The sequence below is a fragment of the Oryza sativa genome, chromosome 12 (genome assembly GCF_034140825.1).
Source record: "Oryza sativa Japonica Group chromosome 12, ASM3414082v1".
NCBI classification, from domain to species: Eukaryota; Viridiplantae; Streptophyta; class Magnoliopsida; order Poales; family Poaceae; genus Oryza; species Oryza sativa.
The window spans coordinates 20,157,298-20,180,940 of record NC_089046.1 but is presented as its reverse complement, the minus strand read 5'-3'; the positions used below and the strand labels follow the sequence as shown (position 1 = coordinate 20,180,940).

The 23,643-nt window shown below is 40.9% G+C and overlaps 3 protein-coding genes and 1 non-coding gene across 4 annotated transcripts; 3 read left to right on the top strand and 1 right to left on the bottom strand.

The window, feature by feature from the left end:
• The first annotated feature begins 4,262 nt into the window (after positions 1-4,262).
• Positions 4,263-7,344, top strand: LOC4352322 (F-box protein At3g12350). Its single transcript, XM_015764967.2, has 2 exons — positions 4,263-5,172; positions 6,617-7,344. The coding sequence occupies exons 1-2, from the start codon at positions 4,417-4,419 to the stop codon at positions 7,058-7,060; spliced, it is 1,200 nt and encodes a 399-aa protein (XP_015620453.1). The 5' UTR covers positions 4,263-4,416; the 3' UTR covers positions 7,061-7,344.
• A 2,749-nt stretch (positions 7,345-10,093) lies between these two features.
• LOC4352321 (LIM domain-containing protein WLIM1) lies at positions 10,094-11,923 on the bottom strand. The gene is made up of 5 exons (XM_015764969.3): positions 11,778-11,923; positions 11,484-11,580; positions 11,337-11,380; positions 10,753-10,836; positions 10,094-10,515 (listed from the first exon to the last, which is right to left on the bottom strand). The coding sequence occupies exons 1-5, from the start codon at positions 11,916-11,918 to the stop codon at positions 10,294-10,296; spliced, it is 588 nt and encodes a 195-aa protein (XP_015620455.1). The 5' UTR covers positions 11,919-11,923; the 3' UTR covers positions 10,094-10,293.
• Positions 10,843-14,280, top strand: LOC9269766 (uncharacterized). Its single transcript, XR_003239972.2, has 3 exons — positions 10,843-11,614; positions 11,721-13,935; positions 14,108-14,280. It is a non-coding gene; the product is annotated as an uncharacterized protein (transcript).
• Positions 14,281-15,850: 1,570 nt separating this feature from the next.
• Positions 15,851-16,630, top strand: LOC136351107 (uncharacterized). Its single transcript, XM_066306246.1, has one exon. It carries the CDS (start codon positions 15,894-15,896, stop codon positions 16,518-16,520), a length of 627 nt encoding a protein of 208 aa, XP_066162343.1. The 5' UTR covers positions 15,851-15,893; the 3' UTR covers positions 16,521-16,630.
• Positions 16,631-23,643: the final 7,013 nt, after the last annotated feature.

Here is a 23,643-nt window from a genome sequence, read left to right as displayed (position 1 = left end):
GCCGCGCCGCCGTTGCAGTCGCCGTCGTCGGTCGCCGTCGCCACCATCGGGTTCGCCAAGTCGTCGCCGTCCCCGTCCACCGCTTCGCCGCCGCCGAAGACCGTCGGAGCGCCGTCGCCGTCGTCGACCCGAAGAGCTTCGCCGCTTCCTCCTCGTCGCCGCCGCCGTCCGTTGGTCTTCCGCCGCCGTTTTGGTCACCGGTGAGTTCGCCGCGTCGTCCTCTACGTGCTGGTGCCCTCCGTTTGTGCCGAAGTGCCGCCGTTCGCCGGCGAGCGTGCGCCGCCCGAGCTGTCCGCTCCGCCGAGCCGCCGCCGCTGTCGGTGACGTCATCGCTGGCGTCATCGTCCCTTCTCCCGTGAGCCGGTCGTGGACCGATCGATCTCAGCCGTCCGTTTTGGATAGGGTTGATCTCGGCCGTCCGTTCCCGTGAACCGTCGCCCGTGCGCCCGGTCCACCGAAACCCTAGCCGCTGACGCAATAATCCTTCTTTTCCTTTTCAAAAATAATTCATTATTGCGTCATAATTCAATTAAAATCCATATAAAGGTTTTAATCCGATTTAATCTTTAAAAATTCATAACTAATTCATCTTAACTCAGTTTAATGTGGTTCAAGTTGCAAAAGTTGTATAAAATAAAGATCTACATATTAAAATTGTCCATAAATTGAATTAAATTTATTTAATTATTTTTAAATGGGCTTTAATTAGATTTAATCTTGTAAAATTCTTAATTAATTCATTTGAAGTCAGAATGAGGCCGTTCAAGTCTCATAATTCATCTAAAAATATGATCTACATGTTTGTTTACTTTTTATGTATTGTTTATTTGGTTTTTATTAGTCTTTTTCCTCGTTTTGCGTGATAGCTTGTCGTTTCAGTCGTTGCGAAGGTTCGCGAGTGCGCCGGAAGTATTCAAGAAGATTAATTGAAGACCGATTATTGCAAGGCAAGTCACACAGATCCCAAACAACCCTTTGAGCATGTTGATCCTATATTTAAATTCTCTATTTATTTCAACTGTGCATTTATTTTCGAATGTCATTGGGTGGAATTAACTTATTCTTTGTTATGGCCCTTTTGTTCTCGATTACTTTATTCCTTGATACCTTGGGTGATTATAATTGGACTAGTTGAGCTTTATATATATTGGTTCAACTAGATATTAGATGTGATTGCTTAGCCATGCTTAGAAACATTAGCACACTATTGGGATAACTTATGATTCATTATTATTTAATGATGGTTTAATGGTAGCTCACGATGGTCAATCGTGATTGGTTAATTAATTACTTGCCAACTAAAACTTGATAATGGTGGGTTGTGAGCACATGGTTTTGAGAGTCGTGCTCATGACAATTAAGGACCGGTTCGCGAGCTACTATTGTGAAACATTAATCGTGCCAACCACAAGCCAGCGTGGGCAACGGCTTTACCTTTTGTATAACATGATTCATTGCGGAGCACCAGACTGAGAAGTGGCGGAGATAAGCCCACGGGGGTCGCTGGGGAGTCCATGCCTTGTTTTATAAGGGGGTGATTATGATCCAGGAATGGTGCACTGTGGTGAGTTGTGTTATGCAGAGGGTATTGTCACAGCCTCTATTCGGGTACTTTCCAGTATCGCGACGCATGGTAGACATGATGTTGAGGCTGTGTCTTGTGGGTACAGTGGTACACCTCTGGCCAGAGTAAAACTATTCGAATAGCCGTGCCCGCGGTTATGGGCGAGTTGAGCAATGTTTTTCGTGATTAGTCCCACACCTCTCACCATAACTATGGATGTTATACTGGGTAATAATTTGCTTAGCTCCTGGTTTGGAGTTAGATCTGTTCAGCCGGGTATGGTTGTTCAGAATGGTTGGGCCTGTGCAGCATGGGTGTGCTGTTCAGTGTTGATTAAAATTTCTGATTAATTACTCCACTGTTTTACTTCTCTTAAATGTTTTGCTAAATGCTGCTTTTGCAAATGAGCCTATATTACGCCATCCTTTGGTATCCTTGTGCACTTGCATATTTGCTGTGTGGCTTGCTGAGTATGTCATATGCTCACCTTGCAATAATCAATCAACCTCAGTTGAAGAAAAAGGATCCAGAAGGAGAAGACGTTTGGTTTATACCCCAGTTGAGCTGCCTATGGGAGTGGAGCCGGAGCTTCGCTAGATTTTATTTTCCGCTGCAGTTTTCTTCTTGGTGAGGACTTAGTGCCTCTTAAGTAAGTATTTATCGTTTTAGTTAATTTGATGAATCTGTATATTAAATTGTCAGTTTGTGTACCTCGGCTGATTCCTGGACGAGGATTTTATGCACAAATAAGTTCGGAAATTACTAGTGAATTTCCGGGCGTGACAATAGGTGAGTTGGAAAAACTGGGGAAAGATCACAGCCTTAAGTGTCAGCTAAACATAGTTTGAACAGTTTTCTATATCGAGCTTAATTTAAAACAATAAAAACGTCGGTTTCGTATGGAATCTGCAAAGTTTTTTCTTTTTTAAAAAATATTCAACCATTTTTTTTATTTTGTACTCCCTTGAAATACCCAACATGTTCAATTTGTTGCCGAAACAAATCTTGTTGATTTTTGGTGATGCTAAACTTTGTAGGAGTATGTTCAGTATAAGGTATACCAAATTTTGGTATACTTTTGAAAGTGAAAACCTTTTTCCTTTTTTTGTTGGTGTTGCCTTTTTTTTATTTTCCAAAATTCAGCATGATTATGGTGTTTCAGAACATAATTGGTTTACTAGCAAAGTGCCACTGTGTTGCAACAGATTATTGAACATAAAAGAGTAATGTGGTTTCTTTCGGTCGGGGAAAAAAAAACCTGTCTCTACTTGGGTGAATCAAGGTCTCAAGGGTCTTCCTCTAAAAACGTGAACATAAAAAATAAAGCTTATTCTCTTGCTCGAATTTTAGTTAGCAGGAACCACATCGTTCTGATCGAAGGAAGGGCACCGATTGTTAGATGTCACGAATATGAAATCTCTCGGACTGCCACAAGCCCACAATACTCCCGCCGATCAAAGTATCACATATCATATATCCAATCCACGTAATCTTCCCGTACACACCAATTAGAAAAATATCACGAAAAATTTTACAAAATATTGGACATTTACCTATAATAGTATTACACATATATGCAGTCTTATATTTAAATTTATTATATTTTAGTCGTAACAAAAAAAAGTGAAAAACTAACAGTTTTTTGGGTAAAAATCTGTCACAATTTTGTCTTTTTTGTTACAACTAAAACATAATGAATTTGAATATAAGATTTCAGACGTTGGTGTAATACTATTGGAAGTATATGTCCAAATTTTTTAATTTTTTTTGTTACATTTATTAGTTGGTGTGTACGGAAAATTTGTATGCATAGTATGTAAAACAATTAGAAGTAAACCATTCACACGGTCTAAATTATCAAATATTTTCGTCATGAGGGAGTAAAATTTTACAGCATATATTTGTTGTACGTACATATATTGGTAATCATATATATGCAACCTTATTTCTCTCTTTTTCTTCGTGCAACCATAATTGATAATCATTTCACTTACTACTACTATCTATAAAGGAGTAGTGAAGGGTCTGCGGTCTGCAATTTCCATACCACCAACTTCTTACTCTTTCCAGTGAAGAAAGAACATAGGGAGTATATGGGGTAAAAGGATCCACGTGTCAACCACCTTCACCACCATTTATATTTTTGTGAGAAGGAAAAATGATATGATGAAAAAATAGGGACGCATATGTTAGTTAAAAGTATATAAAAAATTAAGAGATGATGAATAAAAAATAATGATAATAAATTATTTTTATGGATTAAAATCCCGTTACAACGCACAGATAATATGCTATTTTAATTTAACTTTAATAGGAATTGTAAATTTGACCCTGAGAAAAATAAATTAAAAGCACCACGTCATGTGCACATCCCGGCGCCACGTCACGCACAACGCCGTCCACGGTCCACCGTCACCGTCACATGGCCCCCTGGGCCCCACACTTTCTCTTCTCCTCTCCCTCCTCCTCCGGTCCAGAGAGCTAAAAAAAATAAAAGAGAAAAACTACGCCCACGCAATCGCCCACCCCCGTCGTCCAACATGTCCCACCGCCTGTGGGACCCACCGAACCGACCCAAACCCTGGCCCCACATGTCGGTGACGTTTTTCCTCTCCATTGGCCCCCACGAAACTGCTTGTCCACACCGCGGGAATCCCCACCCGGAGTATTCCACCGAATATTCCCCACCTCCTTCTCCGATACGACTACTCCATCCCCCCATCCACCTCCTCCGTTTCAATTCTCCGCCGCTCGCCGCCGCCGCCGCCGCCGCCGACGACGACGACCGTTCCACCGGATTTCGATCCGTTGATAGCTAAGCTGGTAGATCCCTCTCTCTCCGTTGCGGGGTGATGGAGGCCTTGCCTCCGGTGGCGGTGGCGGGGACGGTGCTGGAGGACCTTCCCGAGGACGCGCTGCTGGCGATCCTGGCGCTGCTGGCGCCGACGGACGCGGCGGCGGCGGCGTGCGCGTGCCGGAGGCTGGCGGCTGCCGCGTCGTCCCCGTCGCTCCCGCTCGCGCTCGCTCTCCGCCTCGGGCTGCCCCCGCCGCGGCCGCTCCTCCCCGCCTCTGCCGCGCGCCTCCTCCGCTCCCTTCACCGCCTCCGCCGCCTGCTCGGCCTCTGGCGCCGCCTCCCCTCCTCCTCCTTCTCCGGCTCCGGCTACCGCTCGACCTCGAGCTCGTCTTCCCTCGCCGCGTTCGAGTGGGCCCCGGGCGGAACCCTCGCCGCGTCGCTCCTCGCGCCCTCCGCGCGCGGCCTCGCCGTCGCCAAGTCCCCCTTCGTGACCCTCTCCATCGACGAGACCGGCGAGACGGTGGCCGCCATGGGGGACGTGCCGGTAAGCGTCAATTTCGTCGGGAACAACCACATTGTGGTGGAGGCCGCAGCGGCGTCGTCCGGGGACGACGACGACGAGGCCGCAATGGAGGGAGGCTCCCCGCCGGAGGTGATGTACATGCATTTCGCTAACCGGAGGAGCCCCGGGGCGGGGAGGAAGAGGAGGAGTAAGCAGGGGAGGAGAAGAGGCCGTGCAATGGAGGCCGAGCACTTCGTGAGGATTGCGGATGCCGAGCCGACGGAGGCGCGGCCTCTCCAGGGGCTGTGGAAGGTGCTTCCCTTGCACACAGAGCTTACTCCTTTGTTGTTGCATATGGTCGGAGCGCTAGCGTTTTCATTGGAATGGTTTATTGTCATGATATACTACTACCACTACTCGCCATCATGGAGTTCCTGCGGAGTAGCTTCTGCAGCTAATTTGGTTTCTCGTGGCAAAATTGCCGCTAAATGAAGATATTGCACAAATTGCTTGGGTGGCATATGCTCATTTTTGTGTACCTTTGCCCCCTTTTAATGGCATAGCTTGAAAGATCAAAAGGTAATTAAGATGTTACATATTTCATGGATATTGTGGTGCAACCTTTATATTTTCATGCATTATGATTTTCTCATTTGTGTGGATCTGTAGTTCATATTGCTGGAAACCAATTATGATTTATGAATAGTTGATCGCTAGACTGCGGTTGCATACTAAGGGAATCATGGCCATTATGCAGCTTACTGGATGGGTTTTCTTACTAGCTCATGCATTGGGCTACATGACCTGTCGGTGTGAAGTGGGAATCGCATGCAGTGTTCGAAACTTAAAATTGCCAGTAACTATTAATAAATTGTGTGGAAATTTAGCTTGCCCAATCAGATTGAAATTTCACCTGTACAAAACATTTGCCTCAATGTCTGTTTTTGACTTTCTTACCATGCACTTACCTTACCATGTACTAGTAAGGGGTACACATTTGGAGTTCATTGCTGTTAAGAAGAGACCTTCTGGAGGGGTACTACTGCCTGTACTATGGTAGTAATTACTTTATACTTAAAATTTCCTTACTAGTAGTCCTTCTGGAATTCAATACTTATACTGTATTATAGTTCAGAAACATGGAGAAGTCCCATCTAGCAACCCCTAAGTCATTCTGGGTATGAAATCCTTTTCACAAATTACAACTAGTCCCAGCCTCCCAGTTGTTAGCCTTTTCTAGCTTGAATTTTTATCTCTAATCCCCATGAACTTCCATCTTTCCATCCTGGGTTTGTTCTGTTAATGAAAGAAGGCATATTATAAAGTTTGACTCTGTCCAATTTGGATAATGTTATCATCCACTGAGTTGTATTAAACCACTATGAAAGCTGCTTAGCTGTAAGGAACTGGCAGTGCCTGTAACTGTGTATAATCTTGAGGAATGCTGGTTTTGGTTTATAAATTGTGATCTTTAGTGTGAAATCTGAAAACTAGTACAATTACATATTTATGGTTTCTTCATTGATTTTCTGCACAAGCAAGCATTACATTTTAGCATTTCTATTTTATGGAATGCTATTCATTTGCATTCAGACTGTCAAGCCTTGACATATTTTCCCCCCAATTAAATTGCTATTATGACTTAATTATATGATTTATGCCATCCAGTTGCTTTTCAAATACTGTGTTTAGTTACTAAAGTATGATTTTCCCATGCACACAAACTGATGTTAACCTTTTTTTTTTCACAAAACAGGGAATAAGTGAGAGTAGGACTCTTGAATTTTACCTTGTCACCTATGATGACATTGGAGGTATCACTTGTCGACAAGTTAGTGATACAAGGGGTCAAAACTCAGGGTTCACCCCTATCTTTTGGACTACAAATACAACATTTCTTGAACAACCATTCTCTGAGAAGGAGCTGGATCATTATATTAGACGTGAACATATTCAAGGCGTGGATTCCGATCATGCAGCAACTGAGAACAGAGCTATCTCTCGGATCTTGTGCATCAATTCCAGTTATGATGTTGTCGATCATCATCTGTCAGCTCCCTTAGATGATATGAGGAATGTGGAGGGAAGAATTTGGCTATATGATGATGGAACCTTTGGGTTCGGGTTCAGTGGGAGTAATTCAATTATAGATCTAAAGCATGTCTCCTCCGATGGTTGTATTCTTGATGCTTTGCACTAAACTTGGGTCCTCCTGGCTTGTAGTTGCTGCTGGGAACCCTTTGTACAGTGTTGTTAGGAAAAATTTAATAGTTGGTGTGAGGCATGTCGCCTCCGATTGTTGTAATTCTTTCTGACAACAGACAAAATATGGGTCATTTCTGGCATGTACTTGTTGCTAGAATACCCTATATCGTTATACTTAACGATATCATGGTCCCTTCTAGCATGTAATTGTTGCTAGAATACCTTTGTACATTTTTTTAAACATTGAATTCCCAATAAATCAGAGTTGTTACTTCTTCATGGGGGGTGTTATGTGGTTATGAGCTTTGAAAGACGAATGCTATGTCCTTATACAACTTTTCCATCCTGTTAGGAGGTTTGTATGTTGTTACTTACCTGTCTCATGACAGTATCTAAGTTGCCTCCTTCTCCTTTTGTTATGCTGTTTAAGAACTTCACTTCACTAAGCACATTTTCTTGAGGCTGATTTAAGTTATATTTTATATTATAATATTCGGCCGTATTACCCTTTACATATGCTTATTGAAGGCAGTTGATTTCAGCCATAATCTATTGTTTATTCGGCATTTCTGTATTTCGAGGCAACATAGTATTCTTAGATGCAACCTCTCTGTAAATACATTTTTCTTTTCTCATTGTAGCTGCACTGGAAGCATTTTTGAGGTTTGTGTCATTAAGCTAACCTGCTATATTGTTGTTAGATTTTCTGCGTTGTTCAAATCTGTAACTCATGGTCCCTTGTAACTTGCATTGTTTTTAATCTTAGGGTAACAGTAATTTCCATATGCCTACGCTACCATTTCATGTATACTTTGTTAATATAACTGTCATGTTTTGCAATACTAATGTGCCTTTGATCATTCTTCTCCAGGTGCAAATCTTATTATCGCTAGTTATTTTGTGTAGTCCAAGTTGGTGGACTAACGAAAACCTGAAGAACAGTTGTTTACGGGTGCTACCAGAACAAATTAGGTGAGCAAACTAAGACTACTGCCTAATGCCTTTAGTGATTTCCTTTTTCTCTCCTAAAAAGTGGTACAGTCATATTGCCAGCAGAAATTATAAACTTTGCCTGTCAACTTCTAACTTTAAACAACAACACGAAAATATATAGCTAGAACAGCTTGAGTACATATACAGATTTCTATTGTTTAGCCTGCATATGATCCGCAATATAAATAAAGGGTAAGTTACCCTGTGTCCTTTTTCTATTTTATGTTACTGCTGTTTTTGTTTCTTACCGCTAGGCTTGAAAGACAGTATGATGCTATGCGCTGTGTCAATGTACTATGTTAAGAATGTGTTCTATTAGAATTTACTATAATAAAATGGTTGCAATGCCTTCCATGTAATGCTGCATCTATATTTAAAGTTTTAACACATCTTTTTCACTGATATTTCGCATCAATATATGCCACAACATTTCGCTGCATAATTCATTTTCTGTCCATTCTTAGTATTGATTGTCCCAGTCTCCCAGACGCACAAAATACTTCACTTTTGTACTGCCTATGGCATGTTCCTTACCATCTCTTCATTATTCTTCTCTTTATATGCTAACTTACATGTGTGGTCCATCCAATCAAAGGCCCTTCCATTCATTCTCTGCTGTCCTCTGTACAAGCAAGCATATAATAATGTCCGACTGGTAGAAAATTGTCATGCTAGTTGGTCAAAGGACAGCTAGTGAGGGTGTCAGCATAATCAAGCTGGGTGACTGCGAATCCAAGCAGCTGGGAGGTGACTGTCATGATTCATGATCCTCTAGAAAATTAATACCACTTTAATAATAGAGTAAATTTCATAAAACCCCACCTATTATGGCTCAAGTTGCATAAAACCACAGGGGTTTTGGCACGTGGCACATAACCCTGGGTATTATGGTACTAAACTTTCACAAAACTACACTGTTAACCATTTTGATATACTCCTATATCAAAATTGAAAAAAGTGGATGTAACATTTATTTGATGAATAAAATCCTCATAAATTTGACATGTGATCGTAGAACTTAAAAGTGTGGTAAATTGAAGTCAAAATGATCAATAATGTGGTTTTGTGAAACTTTAGGACCATAAAACCTAGGGTTATATGTCACAGACCAAAATTCATGTGATTTTGTGCAACTTGGACCATAATAGGTGGGGTTTTATGAAATTTACTCTTAATAATACTATACATTTTTTTTTTCTTGGGACTGGTTCACCCACATCAGGGTGTCTGAATGGACCCAAAGTTTGTGATCTCAGGCTGGCAATCATATTCTGGTAAGCAAATAAGTTAATTGGACCTGATGAACAGAGCAAGCCCATGCTTGATTTAGTGAGGTGAACTCACTTTATGCATCCATTATTCCCTTTTTTAGTGTTCCCTACGACACAAATGGAACTTAAATAGTGAAATAGAAAAAGGAAAAGATTCTGATGTAGCCTGATAAACAACACTTTATAGTGATGCGCTGCTATATCATACACTTGGACATCTTAAACCAATGTTTTAAAATCGGAAAGTCGAGCGTGGTCTCCTCAGTACCAACTAGGACGACGATTAGTCGGACGACTTGAAAAATATCATCATCCAACTGACGAAGACAAATACCCTGGAATTGTATCTTGTTAACTTAAACTAAATATAAGAAGATGAAAGTCTTGAGTACTGCATCTGCATTGATGATTTTTCAATACTATAAACCGTTTATATTACTTACTTCCCTACTACTTGAAATCTTTACTCTACCTTCAGTGCACAAAAATTATGTTCACTACATTTAAAGCTTGTTGTACGGTCTTTTTCCGTACTGATTAATTAAATTGGCTCAGATCTGCTCTTCTGTGCCATTTCCTTTTGAGTTGCCAGCTAGTCAATCTTTTTCCTTGCTAAAGGTTTAGGTTGTTCAAAGTTGTTTTTTTATCATATGACCAAACCTGTGACTTTTCTTATGCTACTTGTTTGGACAAATATCATCTATTCGATAGATGAAACAATAACCTACTTTTTCTTGCTTGTATGCACGCAAGCATCTCACAAGTAAAGGTTCAAACCAGGTAGACATTCTGACTCCAATATAACAAGGTTTTACAAGCGGATACAAGCCAAATAATATTATTGTTCTCTGAATGCACATGACCTTCATTGGGAAAAAACTGTAAAGACCGCGCAAAGAAAGACATGGTGCTCTGGAGCAAAAGCAAGAAGATCATTATTTATCTCTGGAAATTTCTCAAAGGACTAATATTCTGAATCTTCATCCTCTACAGATCCAGATTGTGATGCCTTCTCATGGTCATTCTCAAGTTGGCTGAAGTTCCCCTTCTCTTTGATCAACTGAATATGGTGGTGCTTGCAATAGAGCTTCCCTTCGTGTGCGATGTAATTTGAGGGGCTAATGGTGCATCCTCCATGACAGCACTTGAAGCAGCTTTTGTGATACATGGTGTTATTGACAGTAACCTGCAGAGTTGGTAAGAATATTGGGATCAGTACTGTTTACCCATTCAAAATCAAGAGTCTGCAGCTCCTTTTCTTATCTTCAAGTAAAGAAAAAAAGATCAATAATTGAGGGTCCAACTTGCATATTCAGCAAATGTTGTCTTCATGAACATGAAGCCAGATACAGTCTACAGCTGGTCAAGTAAAGGAAACTCCCAAAAAATAAATGAGAGAGTTGATTAGAGTACAAAATAGTACCCTTTCAATTGGATAGACTGTCTTGTTGCATCCCACGCATTTCTCTCTCGTGCCAGCAAATGCGCTCGAGACTTTAATAGCATTCTGCCAAAAATACAATCATGATAAGCAACACCCAATGTGGTAGTTGATGACAAAGAAGGAGATGAACGATGCCAAATACATTATATGAAACCATACAGTACTGAGTGTAAGGGCACCAACTTTTGTCAATATTCTACTTCTCAATGTTTTCAAGTCGCATTTTTTTTTTGGTGCATAGTTGTCACCTTTTATTGAAATAGTTCCTACCTGGTCAGATCCATTTCTTATACTTAACGTTTTGAATGGATTAGTGTTTACTCATTAGTATTTGATATATATTGAGCTGTCTATACTTCAGATTGTGTCTATGAACTAAGCTTCATTCCTGATTAGATCTTTGCAGTTTTGAGAGGGGGATTTGTTATCTATTTGATCAGTGTGTACAAGTGCTTATAGTGCTTATATGTAACTTTGTGGTCTGATTTGAAAAAAACGAACTCACTAGTATTCCAGGAAATATGAACAAGTCTACTCTGGATATATTTTTAGAGATTCCATACCTCATTCTCAACTGTTTTTTCTGGCTTGACAACCTTTGGAGTTCCTGAACCATTGCAGGTGAGGATAAATACTAGTCAGGCTCAAGAACCACAGAATCATTCTGTAATTTCACAGGAATGAACCAGGGAGGTGAGTGACTTCAGTACCTTCAAAGCTCTTGTCTAAACTTCCAGTCCTCTTGAACAGCTGATCAAAGTGAGGCCTGCAGTAGAGCACTCCTTCAAACGAGTTGTAGTTCGCGAGCTGCAGCGGAAGCATCATCACGATGCATATTCTGGTAAGTTTCTTATGCCACTTCACTTCTTTTACCATTCCTCATAAAAGAAAAAACTCAAGAGAAAGCTCACAGAAAACAACTCTTTCACTGAGCATAAAATGTGCAGGCTGGGCAGTATCAAGAAACCCCCCTGATCCCCAGGTCCCCAACCACTGATGCATACCTTGAGGGTGCCCTTGCAATGGTGGCACCGGAAGCAGGCCTTGTGGTAGACCCTGTTGTCGGCGGTGAGCTTGTCGACCAGGTACACCGTCTTGTCGCACGCCATGCACTTGGTCGTCGTCCCCTGAAAGGAAGTCGCCATTGCCCAGCTCCCTCACCTTCTTCTTCCCTCTCTCTCCCTCTCCCTCTCTGCTTGTGCTTTCAGTGTCCAAGAAAAACGACCCCTCAGCCCTTGAGCTCCTTATGGTTATATGTGAATGGTGTCGTGGTTGGTGGTGTCCTGGCCTGCAGTCATTGATCCTGCAGGGAGGAGGAGGAGGAGGAGGAGGACAGCGAACGCAAGCAGGCACAGGCAAGGACAGCTTGGTAGACAGGGAATATTGGGGGTGTCAGGATGGGGTGTGTAGGAGAGGAGAGGAGAGTAGGGTGGTGCGAGGTGTGGGGGCCGGCCGGCCTGACATGAACGGGAGAAAGGGCATAGTGGTGTGGTGGTTGTGGAAATTCTTTTGCGGAGTGGCTAAGCAAAATCCAGCCAGCACAAATTGGCCATGACTGCTCGTGACATGGGAGTGAGAAACTGAGAAAATACTTAGTGACAATCATTAGAGAGATAGGCAAGGATATGGGGAGGGATGTCTCCTTTGTTTAAGTTGATAAATTATTTTTTAAGTAAAGTTTACTTTGGACCACCTTTATTAACCAAAGTTTCACAATGGACTAGAAGTAAACCTAACTTTCCACATAACACCACATATAATTACCATTGTTGCACTTTGGACTAAGGTTCACAATTTGGGGCTTTATTCTTGCTTTAGCCAAGCTACAAAGCAGCAGCCGATGGAGTATCGGGCGACATAAAAGATCGGTATGGCAGCAATTGGGTATTGCATCGTGCTAGATAAACGATCAGTGCAATGATTTGTTCTTGCATTTCGGTATTTTACAATAGTGTGTTAAAAAAATAATTTTGTGTTTTCATATTTGGTGGCAAGAACTTCGATGGTGGTGGAAGCCCTCATATTGGTTCTCATAGTTTATGGCAGCAAATAGACAAAATTCGGAGCCAACCCACATTGTTCTTGCCAGCATGGCAGCTCAAGTTATCTAGCCCCGGTCCAAAGTGCAAAGAATAGTAAGCATATGTGGTGTTAAGTGAAAAGATTAGCTTACCCCTAGTTCATTGTGAAACTTTGGCTAATAAAGATGGTTCAAAGTGAAATTTACTCTCTTTTTTTCTCGAACACGCAGGAGAGATGCACATCATTCTATTAAGAAGAAGAAAAGTAGTCCGAAATGACTCGTAAACGCCCATTAAGGCAAATTAGAGGGAGGGGGGTGATGTTGATCAGGTGATGGGTGATTTGGAACAGGAGAACGCAGTTGAGTGAAAGGTGAAGGACAACTGATTGCTAGGATTGCTACATCTTGAGGGGATTTGGGAGGTAGATTATTAGCTAGGATTGTGATATTCTTTTTTGTTGAAGTTAGCTTAAGAAGATAGCTTGGTGATCTTGGCAAAAAGATTAAAACTGCTTTGAGGATCTAACCTGCTTGATTGGAACTTGGTGCCACACCATGTGCTCCTGAACCAAGGATGATGTGCCTGCAGCCTTTCTATATTCACGTCCTTTGGTTGCTTCTAGTGAAAGTGAAAACTTATTTTTACTATTTCCTTTTTTTAAAAAAACTTTTCATGGGAATGAGTTTGCTTCTAGTGAAAGTTGAAAGTAATGGATTCGGATTTCATTTGGTTTTCTAGGTTATCACTAATTTTATTCTTTATAGGGTACATGTACTGTTGTACTCTTTTTTTCATTATCTTCCCATGTTGTACTCATAATATCTGTGCATAAATGAGCTAGGTGATGGTACTAGCACAGGTTATGTAACTTAGATCCAATAAAAGAAATTGCACAGCTGAATAACCAGCATCTACATTTCACTCGACATTTTATTTTTGGTGCAGGCCCTCAACAGTTCTTTCTAAAATACATGCCATTGCATTCTTGCCTGTTTGGGTCATACAGAATTAGCATTCTACTACTTAACTGATATTTTAACATTGCAGGCCATACATTCATACATGCCCATCAGTCATCAGGTGTAATGCTGATCAACAACAGATTCTGTCGACAGGGCCACCACAACGGACATGAAAGGTAAGTCTTCATCAACTCTTGGATTCTGTTGTTACAACCTTCATCCTCACTCATTAGCTACTAGCATTTAACTATACACAAAAACTTGGAGAGATTGCATGTTGGGTGGCATGTAGACCTCTTTGTGGGGGCCAACTCAACTCTTGGTTTCGTTTTCGCCTTCTGTTTGCAGATGGTGATGCACACACATTTGCATGAATCGGTGATGATTTGATGAGTGAGTGTGTGTTATGGGGAGAAAGATAGTGATATGTTGTTTGGTTGTGATGTGCTGTATGCTGTTCCTGTCGGTAGGCCATGTAAAGCCAGCTTTCTCGCTGAAAAGAAATTGATGCAGCTTAATCATGTTTTATTTTTTTTAAAAAAAATTAGGTATTAGCTGCAAATCCAGCGCAAGTGATGCACTGATTTGATGACTGGGCTATGGCCTGTCACTGGACCCAGGTACAGCAAAAGGCTGTTATGTGTTTCTTAATCATTTTTATGTAAAAAGAATAATTGCTTCTTCCCGTCTTAAATGTTTGACATTTGTCTCATAAAAAACTACTACTTGCTTGGTCATAAATAAATATTTAACATTTAGGTACAACATTGGATCAAACTTATAAAAGTTTATATTAACTTTATATTACAATAAGTTTGTTTGTAAAATAGTAAGATTATGGTTTTATGATGGTACTCCCTCCGTCCCACAATATAAAGGATTTTAAGTTTTTGTTTGCAACGTTTGACCACTCGTCTTATTCAAATTTTTTTTGCAAATATAAAAAACAAAAAGTTGTGCTTAAAGTACTGTAGATAATAAAGTAAGTCACAAATAAAATAAATAATAATTTCAAAAAATTTTGAATAAGACGAGTGGTCAAACGTTGCAAGCCAAAACTCAAAATCTCTTATATTATGGGACGGAGGGAGTAATTTTTAAGGAAAACCTATGCCTATCATTTTTTTTTAAAAAAAGCACTCCATTGGAAGTTTAAAAGGTTTATCAGATGTAGTTCTACTCCCTGCGATCATAATATTTCACATTTAGGTGAGTTTTGGTCAAACTTTTGTAACCATTAATATTTTTTTCTCAAATACTTAGTTTTAAAATAATTAAAATAGTACGAGTAGATTCACACAAGATCTTATAAAATCAATGGTTAAATTTTAAAATTTTAATTGAATTTTCTCTAAACCTCAGTATGACCGGAGGGTGTAAACATTAAATATTTACGATCGGAAAGATTGGAAGTTGACTAGTGGAGTACTACATCTGATGAAAAGAGAAAAAAATTGTACATCATCTAATCTACTACCTCTATTTTATATTATAACTTGTTTTGGGTTTTTCTAAGTCAAACTATGATTAAGTTTACAGAAAAATATAGCAATATTTTCAACATAAAATAAAAACTATAAAATTATATTCAATGTCAGTTTAATAAAACTAATTTGCAGTTATAAATATTATTTTTTTATATACTTGGTGAACCGAAGTCAAAACCCTAAAAAAAAACTAAAGTCAAAACTAAAATGGTGAAATGGAGGAAGTAATCCATTTTGCGGGCCTTCATTTTCTCTTCAGGCCAGGCCGAAGCGGCTTAAGCCCATCTACAGACCAGGCCTGAGACCATCTAGCAGGAGACACGTGGGCTACCACGTGGCAGGTTGCAGCCCACACGTACAGACGAGACGAGACGGCCCGCTTCGTGAGCCGCGCGCGCGACGCGGACTCGCATATCGCTCGCCAGCGCGGACACCCCTGCGCGCCGCGTCGTCTCGCCGGGAAGCTTCCCAAATCCCAACGGGCCACACGTACGGTACGGACACTCGCGCTCCGCCGCCCTCACGCGTCTTCCATTCTTGAACACCACCACCCCGAGCTAGCTTCTGCTGCAGTATAAAGGAGGACGCGGCGGCCGGGGCGAGCAGCAGAGAGCAGCGCCCGCGGTGGAGGAGATTCGGAATCGGATATGCGGCTTCTTCGCCGGAAGTCTTCGATGGGCGGCGGAGGTGGCGGTGGGAGGGGGCTGAGGCGGGTGGTTAGCTTGCCGAGGTCGCCGATGGCGCTGTCGCTGGCGCCGAGGGCGTCGCTGGCCAAGACCGAGTCCATCAAGAAGAGGGATAAGAACAACAACAAGGGGTCCAAGAGGGCCCGCCTCCGCGCCGGGCTCTCCGCCGCGCTCCACCTCGGCGGCGGCCACCGCCGCGCCGGCAGAAGAGGCGGCGGCGGGGACGAAGGAGCCGGAGCGGTGTCATCAGCGGCGGCGCCGGGTGTTGCAGTGCTGCTTCGCGCGGCCGCTGATGACGCCGACGAGCGGCCCGCGGCGGCGGCGGCGAACGTGGGGCACGGGGGCAGAGATCACGCGAGCGGTGGCCGCGGCCGGAGCTGGGCGGTGGCGGTGGCGATGGTGCTCGTGCTGGCGTGCGTGGTGGCGCTCGGCAGGGGCCCGGCCATCTGCTGCTGCACCTGCGCCGCCTGGTGGTGCGGCGGCAGGGCGGTCGACCCCGCGTGCCGGCGACGGTGGAGCAGCATAGGCGGCGGCGGCGGCGGCCGCCATAGCAGCGTACCACCTCAAGCTGGTTGCTTGAAGCACTAGTACTTGGCTTGTGAATTGTGATGCGTGCGTGGCAATGTGTATAGCATTTTTTCCCCCTTTTTGTTTACTCCCTCCGTTTCACAATATAAGTCATTCTATCATTTCTCACATTTATATTTATATCTAAATTTATTAACATCAATATGAATATAAAAAATATTAGAATGATTTATATTATGAAACGGAGGAAGTATTTATTAGTATACCTTTTCCATCTTCTTTAGTATTTTTTCACAGTGCAATTTTGTCCTCTAGTTAGTCACGGTAATTTACAGTGTTTTATTAATTTTAGCTTTGTTGATATCTTGCCTAAATCTCCACTGATCGTATCCAATAATCCGAGTCTACGACTACAAATTTCGAGGATTTTATGATGGATGTTTTAGATAACATCAAATGGTTGAAAGCAGATTTGACCTAGTAAAGCAGATCTGACTACGTTAAACTGGTGCTTTATTCGATCCCACACTTTTAGCATGTTTAGTGTTCCCATTTATGATTTATCATTGTAAAAAAGCATTATTAAAGTTTATCTAATTTGTGAGTATGTATTTCTTAGCAATATAAATTATGGCATGCTACACCTTATAGATACGTGTTTGATAAATTGAAGCATGCAAACAAACAATCACTAAAATTCCTATGACAACCCCCTAAATTCATATGGGCCTTTAACATTATTTGGAAAATAATAAGATCTCTTCAAGAAAAAGGCTATATAAAGCATCCAAATTCTAAAAAAGAATAAACATAACACGGTCTTCAGAAAATTAAATGCAAACTCATGACTTTCGCATTCTTTTTGGTTTAGAAGTCCAATACACCCGCCTTTTGTTTTTTTTTCTTTTATGCGACTGTATTTATGTGAAACAATTTTTGTTCCTACCTTTTCTTAGAAAAATGTTGCATCATTTTACAATAACCCATTCCAACATTTTTTCATTCCAACATTTTTTCTTGTTCTATGCTTTTATTCCATATAGAATATAATACGAGGTTAATTAAAATTTAAAAAAATCTAAAATTAGAAAAAGCAAAATAAAAATTCAACGAGAAATACAATTTATAAATAACTAAAATTCGTAATAAAAAATAAATACTATTAAAAAAGAGACCATCTAGAATACGTAAGGAGATTAATTAACAAATAAAATAAAATATTAAAATAGAAAATAATTATAAGAGTTAAGAAGAAATATAATTTATAAATAAAAACAACCCTCATTTAGAATTTTAACAAAGTCCAAACAGCAGGTACCTTTTTAGAAAAAAAAGAAAGAAAATCTAGGACCTATATAGACTCTTGTCCTTTTACACAGCCGCCCTCCTTCTGACAGATGGCCCCCCACAAGGCTATTAAACGCCTCCAGTGCCTCCCTGCCAGGTGGGTCCCACATCGAGCCTTTTTAAAAGGGAAAATCCCTCGTGGCGCACCGACCGCGCGAGAGAGGGATGGAGATTCACGAATATCCAAATCAGAAAAGGTTCAAGACGGCGAGGAGGAGGTGGAGGAGTCGGCGAACGAAGCAAGCAACCGAGGAGCAGAGCAGCCGGCGCCACTACTCCTCAAACATGGTGTTCAAACATGGTGTGTTCGCTAGTAGTGGTGGTTGCCAACTGAGAATAAGTAGGCGCCGAAATCGGAAGTGATCCATTAGCGCGTGATTAATTAAGTATTAGCTATTTTTTTAAAAAAAATAAATTAATTTGATTTTTTTAAGCAACTTTCGTATATAAAATTTTTGTAAAAAACACACCGTTTAGCAGTTTGAAAAGCGTGCGTGTGGAAAACGAGGGGGAGGGGTTGGGAAAAGGAGGTAGCGAACACACGGTATCGGTATGATTTGAGTGGACGCGGGACCCTTCAAAGTTAAAGGCAATGATTAAGTTTACCTTTTTATCCATTTAAGATAATACTCTGTTTGTCCAAAATCATTTATTCAGATTCTTGGAATATTCCAAAAGCCAAAACTTAGAGATAGGTTTGGACTTATTATCTCCATTTCCTAAAGACGAAGGCGGGAAGAGAAATGGGAGTTTCAAGGAAGGAGTTGATGGTGGGATTGGGGGAAGAGGAATAAGAGTTTCAAGGAGGGAGTTGATGGTGGGATTGGTTATGGGAGTTACATTTTTAGTCCCCATCCTCACATCGAATTCCCTCCAAGTCTCACGAATTAACAAGCCTCTCCCAGGTAAGAGATTGGTGGGAATTGGACCTCTTAATTTCCCATCCCAAACCCCCTCGAATTCCCAAATCTTTCAACCAAACTACAGATTTAAACTTCCAGATATGATAAACTCCCATTCCCCATCACCAACTCCCTCCAACCAAACAGGCCGAAGCTTTACTACACCTCTGGAGTTTTGGACTATTTGATACCAGATTAGTGCAAACTTTTTTTTTTGCGAGGGAGATTAGTGCAAACTGAAGTAGCTTTGATCCCAATTTTGACTCTTGTTTTTTCGTCAACCTGCAGATTGGCTGCCAAGACATCATCGAACCAAGTTCCTGAGGTATCATTTTCCTCACTTAAAGATTATTAAGTAAATGTTTAAATCTTGATACTGTCCTTTGTGTGTTGGGAGTGTTTACCATTGTAATCTCTTGATTGATGCAGTGGAAGATGTGATAAATTCTTCATTTGTGTTGACCTTGCGGCCCTTAGCATGTAAGTCAATTATATATACGACTATACCACTCATCCCAAAGTACTTACGAATATATGGTGATTTGTGACATCTAGTACTCTACTACTGTCTAATGCCTAAGCATTATTTTGTTCACTTTATACGGTTATGATTGATTACTGAAAAAGGTCGGGAATGAATGCGATAATTGATGATTTGTTCGATCTACCAAGCAGTTACTCAAAGGACTTGCAAGTTGCAACTTTAGCTTGTGTTCTGAGAACTGGTCTAGAAAGGGAGTGTACTAGGCCATATACAAGGAAAAAGTGTACCTACATTTTAGAACACCGTTCGAAAGTAGAATATCTTATTTCCCAATATTTTGATCTCCTTCTGTATTTCTTTCTGTTATGGTGTGCATTTTGTGCTTACTGTTACAATTTCTCCTATGACCTTTTTTCAGGCTGTTAACTGTAAACAAAAGCCTGATAGATCATGATTTCTGGGATGATGCAGCTCAGTCATTTACATTGCATTACACGTTATTCAGTGATATTGTCCAACTTGTGTGTTATATATTGGTACAGATCATGCACATTTCTCTAACCAGCAAAGGTGTTGTACAGTTTTTTTTCCTGCTGATTTTGGTACAATCTCTTGGGATTTGAGACCATGATTTATATTCTTTACCATGGCCCAAATAATAGCCGTGCGCTTCACCAATTCAGCATGCATCCACGTTTTTTTTTAAAAAAAAAAATTCACCGGGAGGGAGAGCTTTCCCACCTGAATTCATTGATAAAAGAGAGTACAGAGAGTCCAATCGGGGTAATTAAAGATAGGGTGGATCTGCTCTCACCAGAGCGTTTCACGCGACTTCGGCATGGCGTGTTCGCTCCCGCTACTATCCACGTCGTCCGGTTTCTCCTTCGGGTCACTGGGGTGTGGACCAACACAAAACTTTTTACGACGGCAATCGACTGCTCTGTGCCGCTTGATCCCGTGGCTGACGAGTGGGCCTAATTCTTCTCAATCAACCTTTCTTTGATGGGTATAGGCGCGGGCCTGTAAAGAACGGCTGCTATGCCGGCCCCTCGTGCCTGTAAAAAGCTGCTTTGGTGCCTTCTTATTTGGTTCGATGGGCCTGGTCCAGGGTGCATAGAGAATAAGTGGGCAAGAAAATAATATGTTCTCTATGGACCGGGAGCACACATAGCGATGTGCTTGTTTACCCGCATACTCCTTGCCCCACCGTCCGAGCTGTTGGAGCCACTATGTATTTGATAAAGAGCGTTACCACTGACATTTGGGCTCCCCTATTGGTATGGTCCCACCGATCAGCCAGTAATTGCCGTTGCCCATTGGGTGGATTTACCCTATGTGTTTTGCGCGCCCAATGGGAAATCAACAACAGTTTCTCCGTTTCCCCATAGTGCTCTGGAACCCATCAATGCCACCGAATGCCCTTCTCTCCTTTTCCCCTTTCTTCAGTTCTTTTCTCCTTTTCAGTGTGTGAAGTGTTCAGAGTGCTACAAGCATTATCCATTTCACTCTTTGGTTCCTATGAAGATGGCTAGGTAAATTTCTCCATGCGCATGATGTTCTCAGCATTCTTGTGCAATGTGTGAGTGTCCTCAGCTTATGCGTGTTTTTCTATCGATGTGTCTTCTGCATTCGTCGTCACCTTCATATAGGAATCAGGCTTGACGTCACCTACAGATCGCCCGTAAAGCAAAAGGTAGGGCCTGGTTGGTTCCTTGCATTCATCCGTGAGCTTTGATGGTAGGCTTACTCCTCTTCATGGCGCCCCGGCTTAGTGATCGAGGCAGTGAAGCCGTGCCTCGATCCCCAAGACATCGTCCGAAGCCGTGCCTCCGGCAACAACACCTCAAGCGCTTGAGGTCAATGCCGGTTATCAGCGCTCGGCGCTTTTAGTTATTTTCTCATGTGAGTAACAACCTCTCCTCTGTTGTCAGTTACTTGCCATGCATGGTATCCCTGGTTCTGACTGCTTGCCAACCATCTCAGCCACTATCTCAAATTACTACCTCTAACGATAGGATTTTTCATCCATATTACCCCTGGCTCTGATTGCTTGCCACTTTCTCAAGCATAATCTCAAATTGCTAGCTCTAATGATACGATTTTGCATCCAAGTAGTTATTTTATGGCCTACCCAAATATCTACCAGGATTCACCAGTGTTATGAGGGATTCTGCATTTTGGTACAGTAGTCGGATGAGATCAGCAGAAAGTGAATCAACTATATGCTTCCTTGAAAAGAAAATCTCCCAGTTTTTGTAGACTGAAGCTTCATCTGTTATGTGTTAATTACATAAAAGGAAGTGACTGCTAGGAGCCACACAAGCTGTGGCGGGCAAACTAATACACTTTTGAGCTGTGAGCCAGTGAGGCTAGATTGATTGAATATATGTGGAGAAAACTGCCCACAATATGTATTTTAGAACTAGCTGACAACATGCTGACATTACCAACTAATTTCTATCATGGTAGCACTGTGGTCAGGACAGAGCTTTGGAGTTTTTAGGTGCCCTCTATGTAGCAGCAAGTGCAATGTAAAATTTGAAGGTTCACGTCCACTTTAGATTTCAGGTTGGTTTGAGGTTGTGTCATTTGTGTGCCATGAGGTTGAGCACCCACCACCTTGCCTAGGAGATGCAACTTACTTTTTTCCTGAGTCATGTCTTTGTATCAAGCTAACTCTGTTAAAATTATCATCCTCATTGACTAATGCAAAATCAAATTACCAGATTTGGATCTACATTACAGTTGTGTTTCTGTGTTAAAAGGATAAAAATTGCTAATATTTATCTTTCTTTCCAGTTTGCCTTCTACTCTAATTGGTATGTGAAATGGTTGTTAATAGACAGTGGAATCTTTTTTTTTTGAGAGAAATAAGTGTAATCTGATTATAAATGTGAATATCAAATCTGATGACTCCTTTTGTTTTGTCCACGTAAAAAGGATTGGCTACTACCATAAAAGGTGCTCAAGTTTGTCAAAATTCCAGGAGTTTCTTGAAGTTGATTTTTGGTTATCTATCAACCTTGTGGCTCTGCTTTCTCATGTTATACTGTGCTAAGCAGCTGCATTGCAGTTCAAGATGTATTATTTTATACACAATCTTTGGAAATGTTTGAATTGCCACTTAGCTTCAGTTTTCCTTGAATGCCATGACTAAATGCATGTCTTTAAATATAGCGGGGTATCACTGCTTAGTTGTCAGACAAGAACAAATAACTGACAATAGAACTTGCTGCACTGATTATTATCTCATCTTCCTATTTTGTTTGATATTAGTTTTTTCCTTTCTAAATTAATGGACAAGAGGAACAAAACCAAAGTCAGGAGTTCTTTTTTGTTTACTCTGTTTTTCTATATCAAATTTAAGTGACAATGCTGTGACACTTCTTACCGACAATATGTACTATAAAATGATTAGAAAACCTATCAATTGACCTCCATGACTATCTTTGTACTTAATATTACTCTAAATGGGATATTAAAAGGCAATGATGATTTGCTCTATTTTTTTCTCAAGATTTGAATGAAAGTGAAGTTATATACAATTACAGATATGGTAACATACCCTATAATCTCTCAATAGAGCTTTGTGAAGCCTATGCCTAATGTTTGTTGAAATAATCTGCCATATTCATGTTTTGCCTACTTGCCCGTTGGCTATGTGACTCTCATTGTCTAGACTACTACCCTTCACACTGGTTAAATTGGTCAGAATTTTGCTTTGCTTTAGATGCTCTTAGCAGCTATCGCATAGTCATGTTATTTGCTTTTCTTTGAATACTATTCAATGCTCTCCTATAATTGTATGTAAGCTACATAGCTTTTGATGAACGGTAGGGCGCTGCGAAGCGCGGCTAAAGTCCTAGTTATACATGAAGAGAGTGGATAGAGGAGGAGAAGAGAGACTTCCACGTCGAGATTACATGACGGTCATCTAACTTAAGTCGCTCAACCCACAAGGAAGCTTCAGCATGCATCCACGTGAACTCTATGGGCCAAACGAAAAGAATGTTCTTATCTTTCAAAAAAGAACTACAAATAAAACAAATATTGTTTTTCATGCCAATCAACCGCAATTTTCAGCCATATATAGGTGTTTATGAATTATGAAATCTGGCATTTCTATTTTTGTAAAGAATAAGTAATGGTACTTTAATTTCATTCTTCAGATTGTTTACCAGATTATTTAAACTGATTATTTCTTATCTATGCTTCAAAAAACTATGTTTTCTCAAAAATCTTTTTTCTAATGCATTACTTAGATCACTTTTTTAAATATTTAATTTATATAGTTAAGTAGATAATTCATAACAATAATTTGCTCAATAATTTTAATCAAACATCCCAAGGAATAAGGCATAGTTTTGTATAAAATACTCGCACAATATTTTAATTTGTAATATATTCTTTATAAAGTACATATATCATTGGTCAAACTTAGTATATTTTG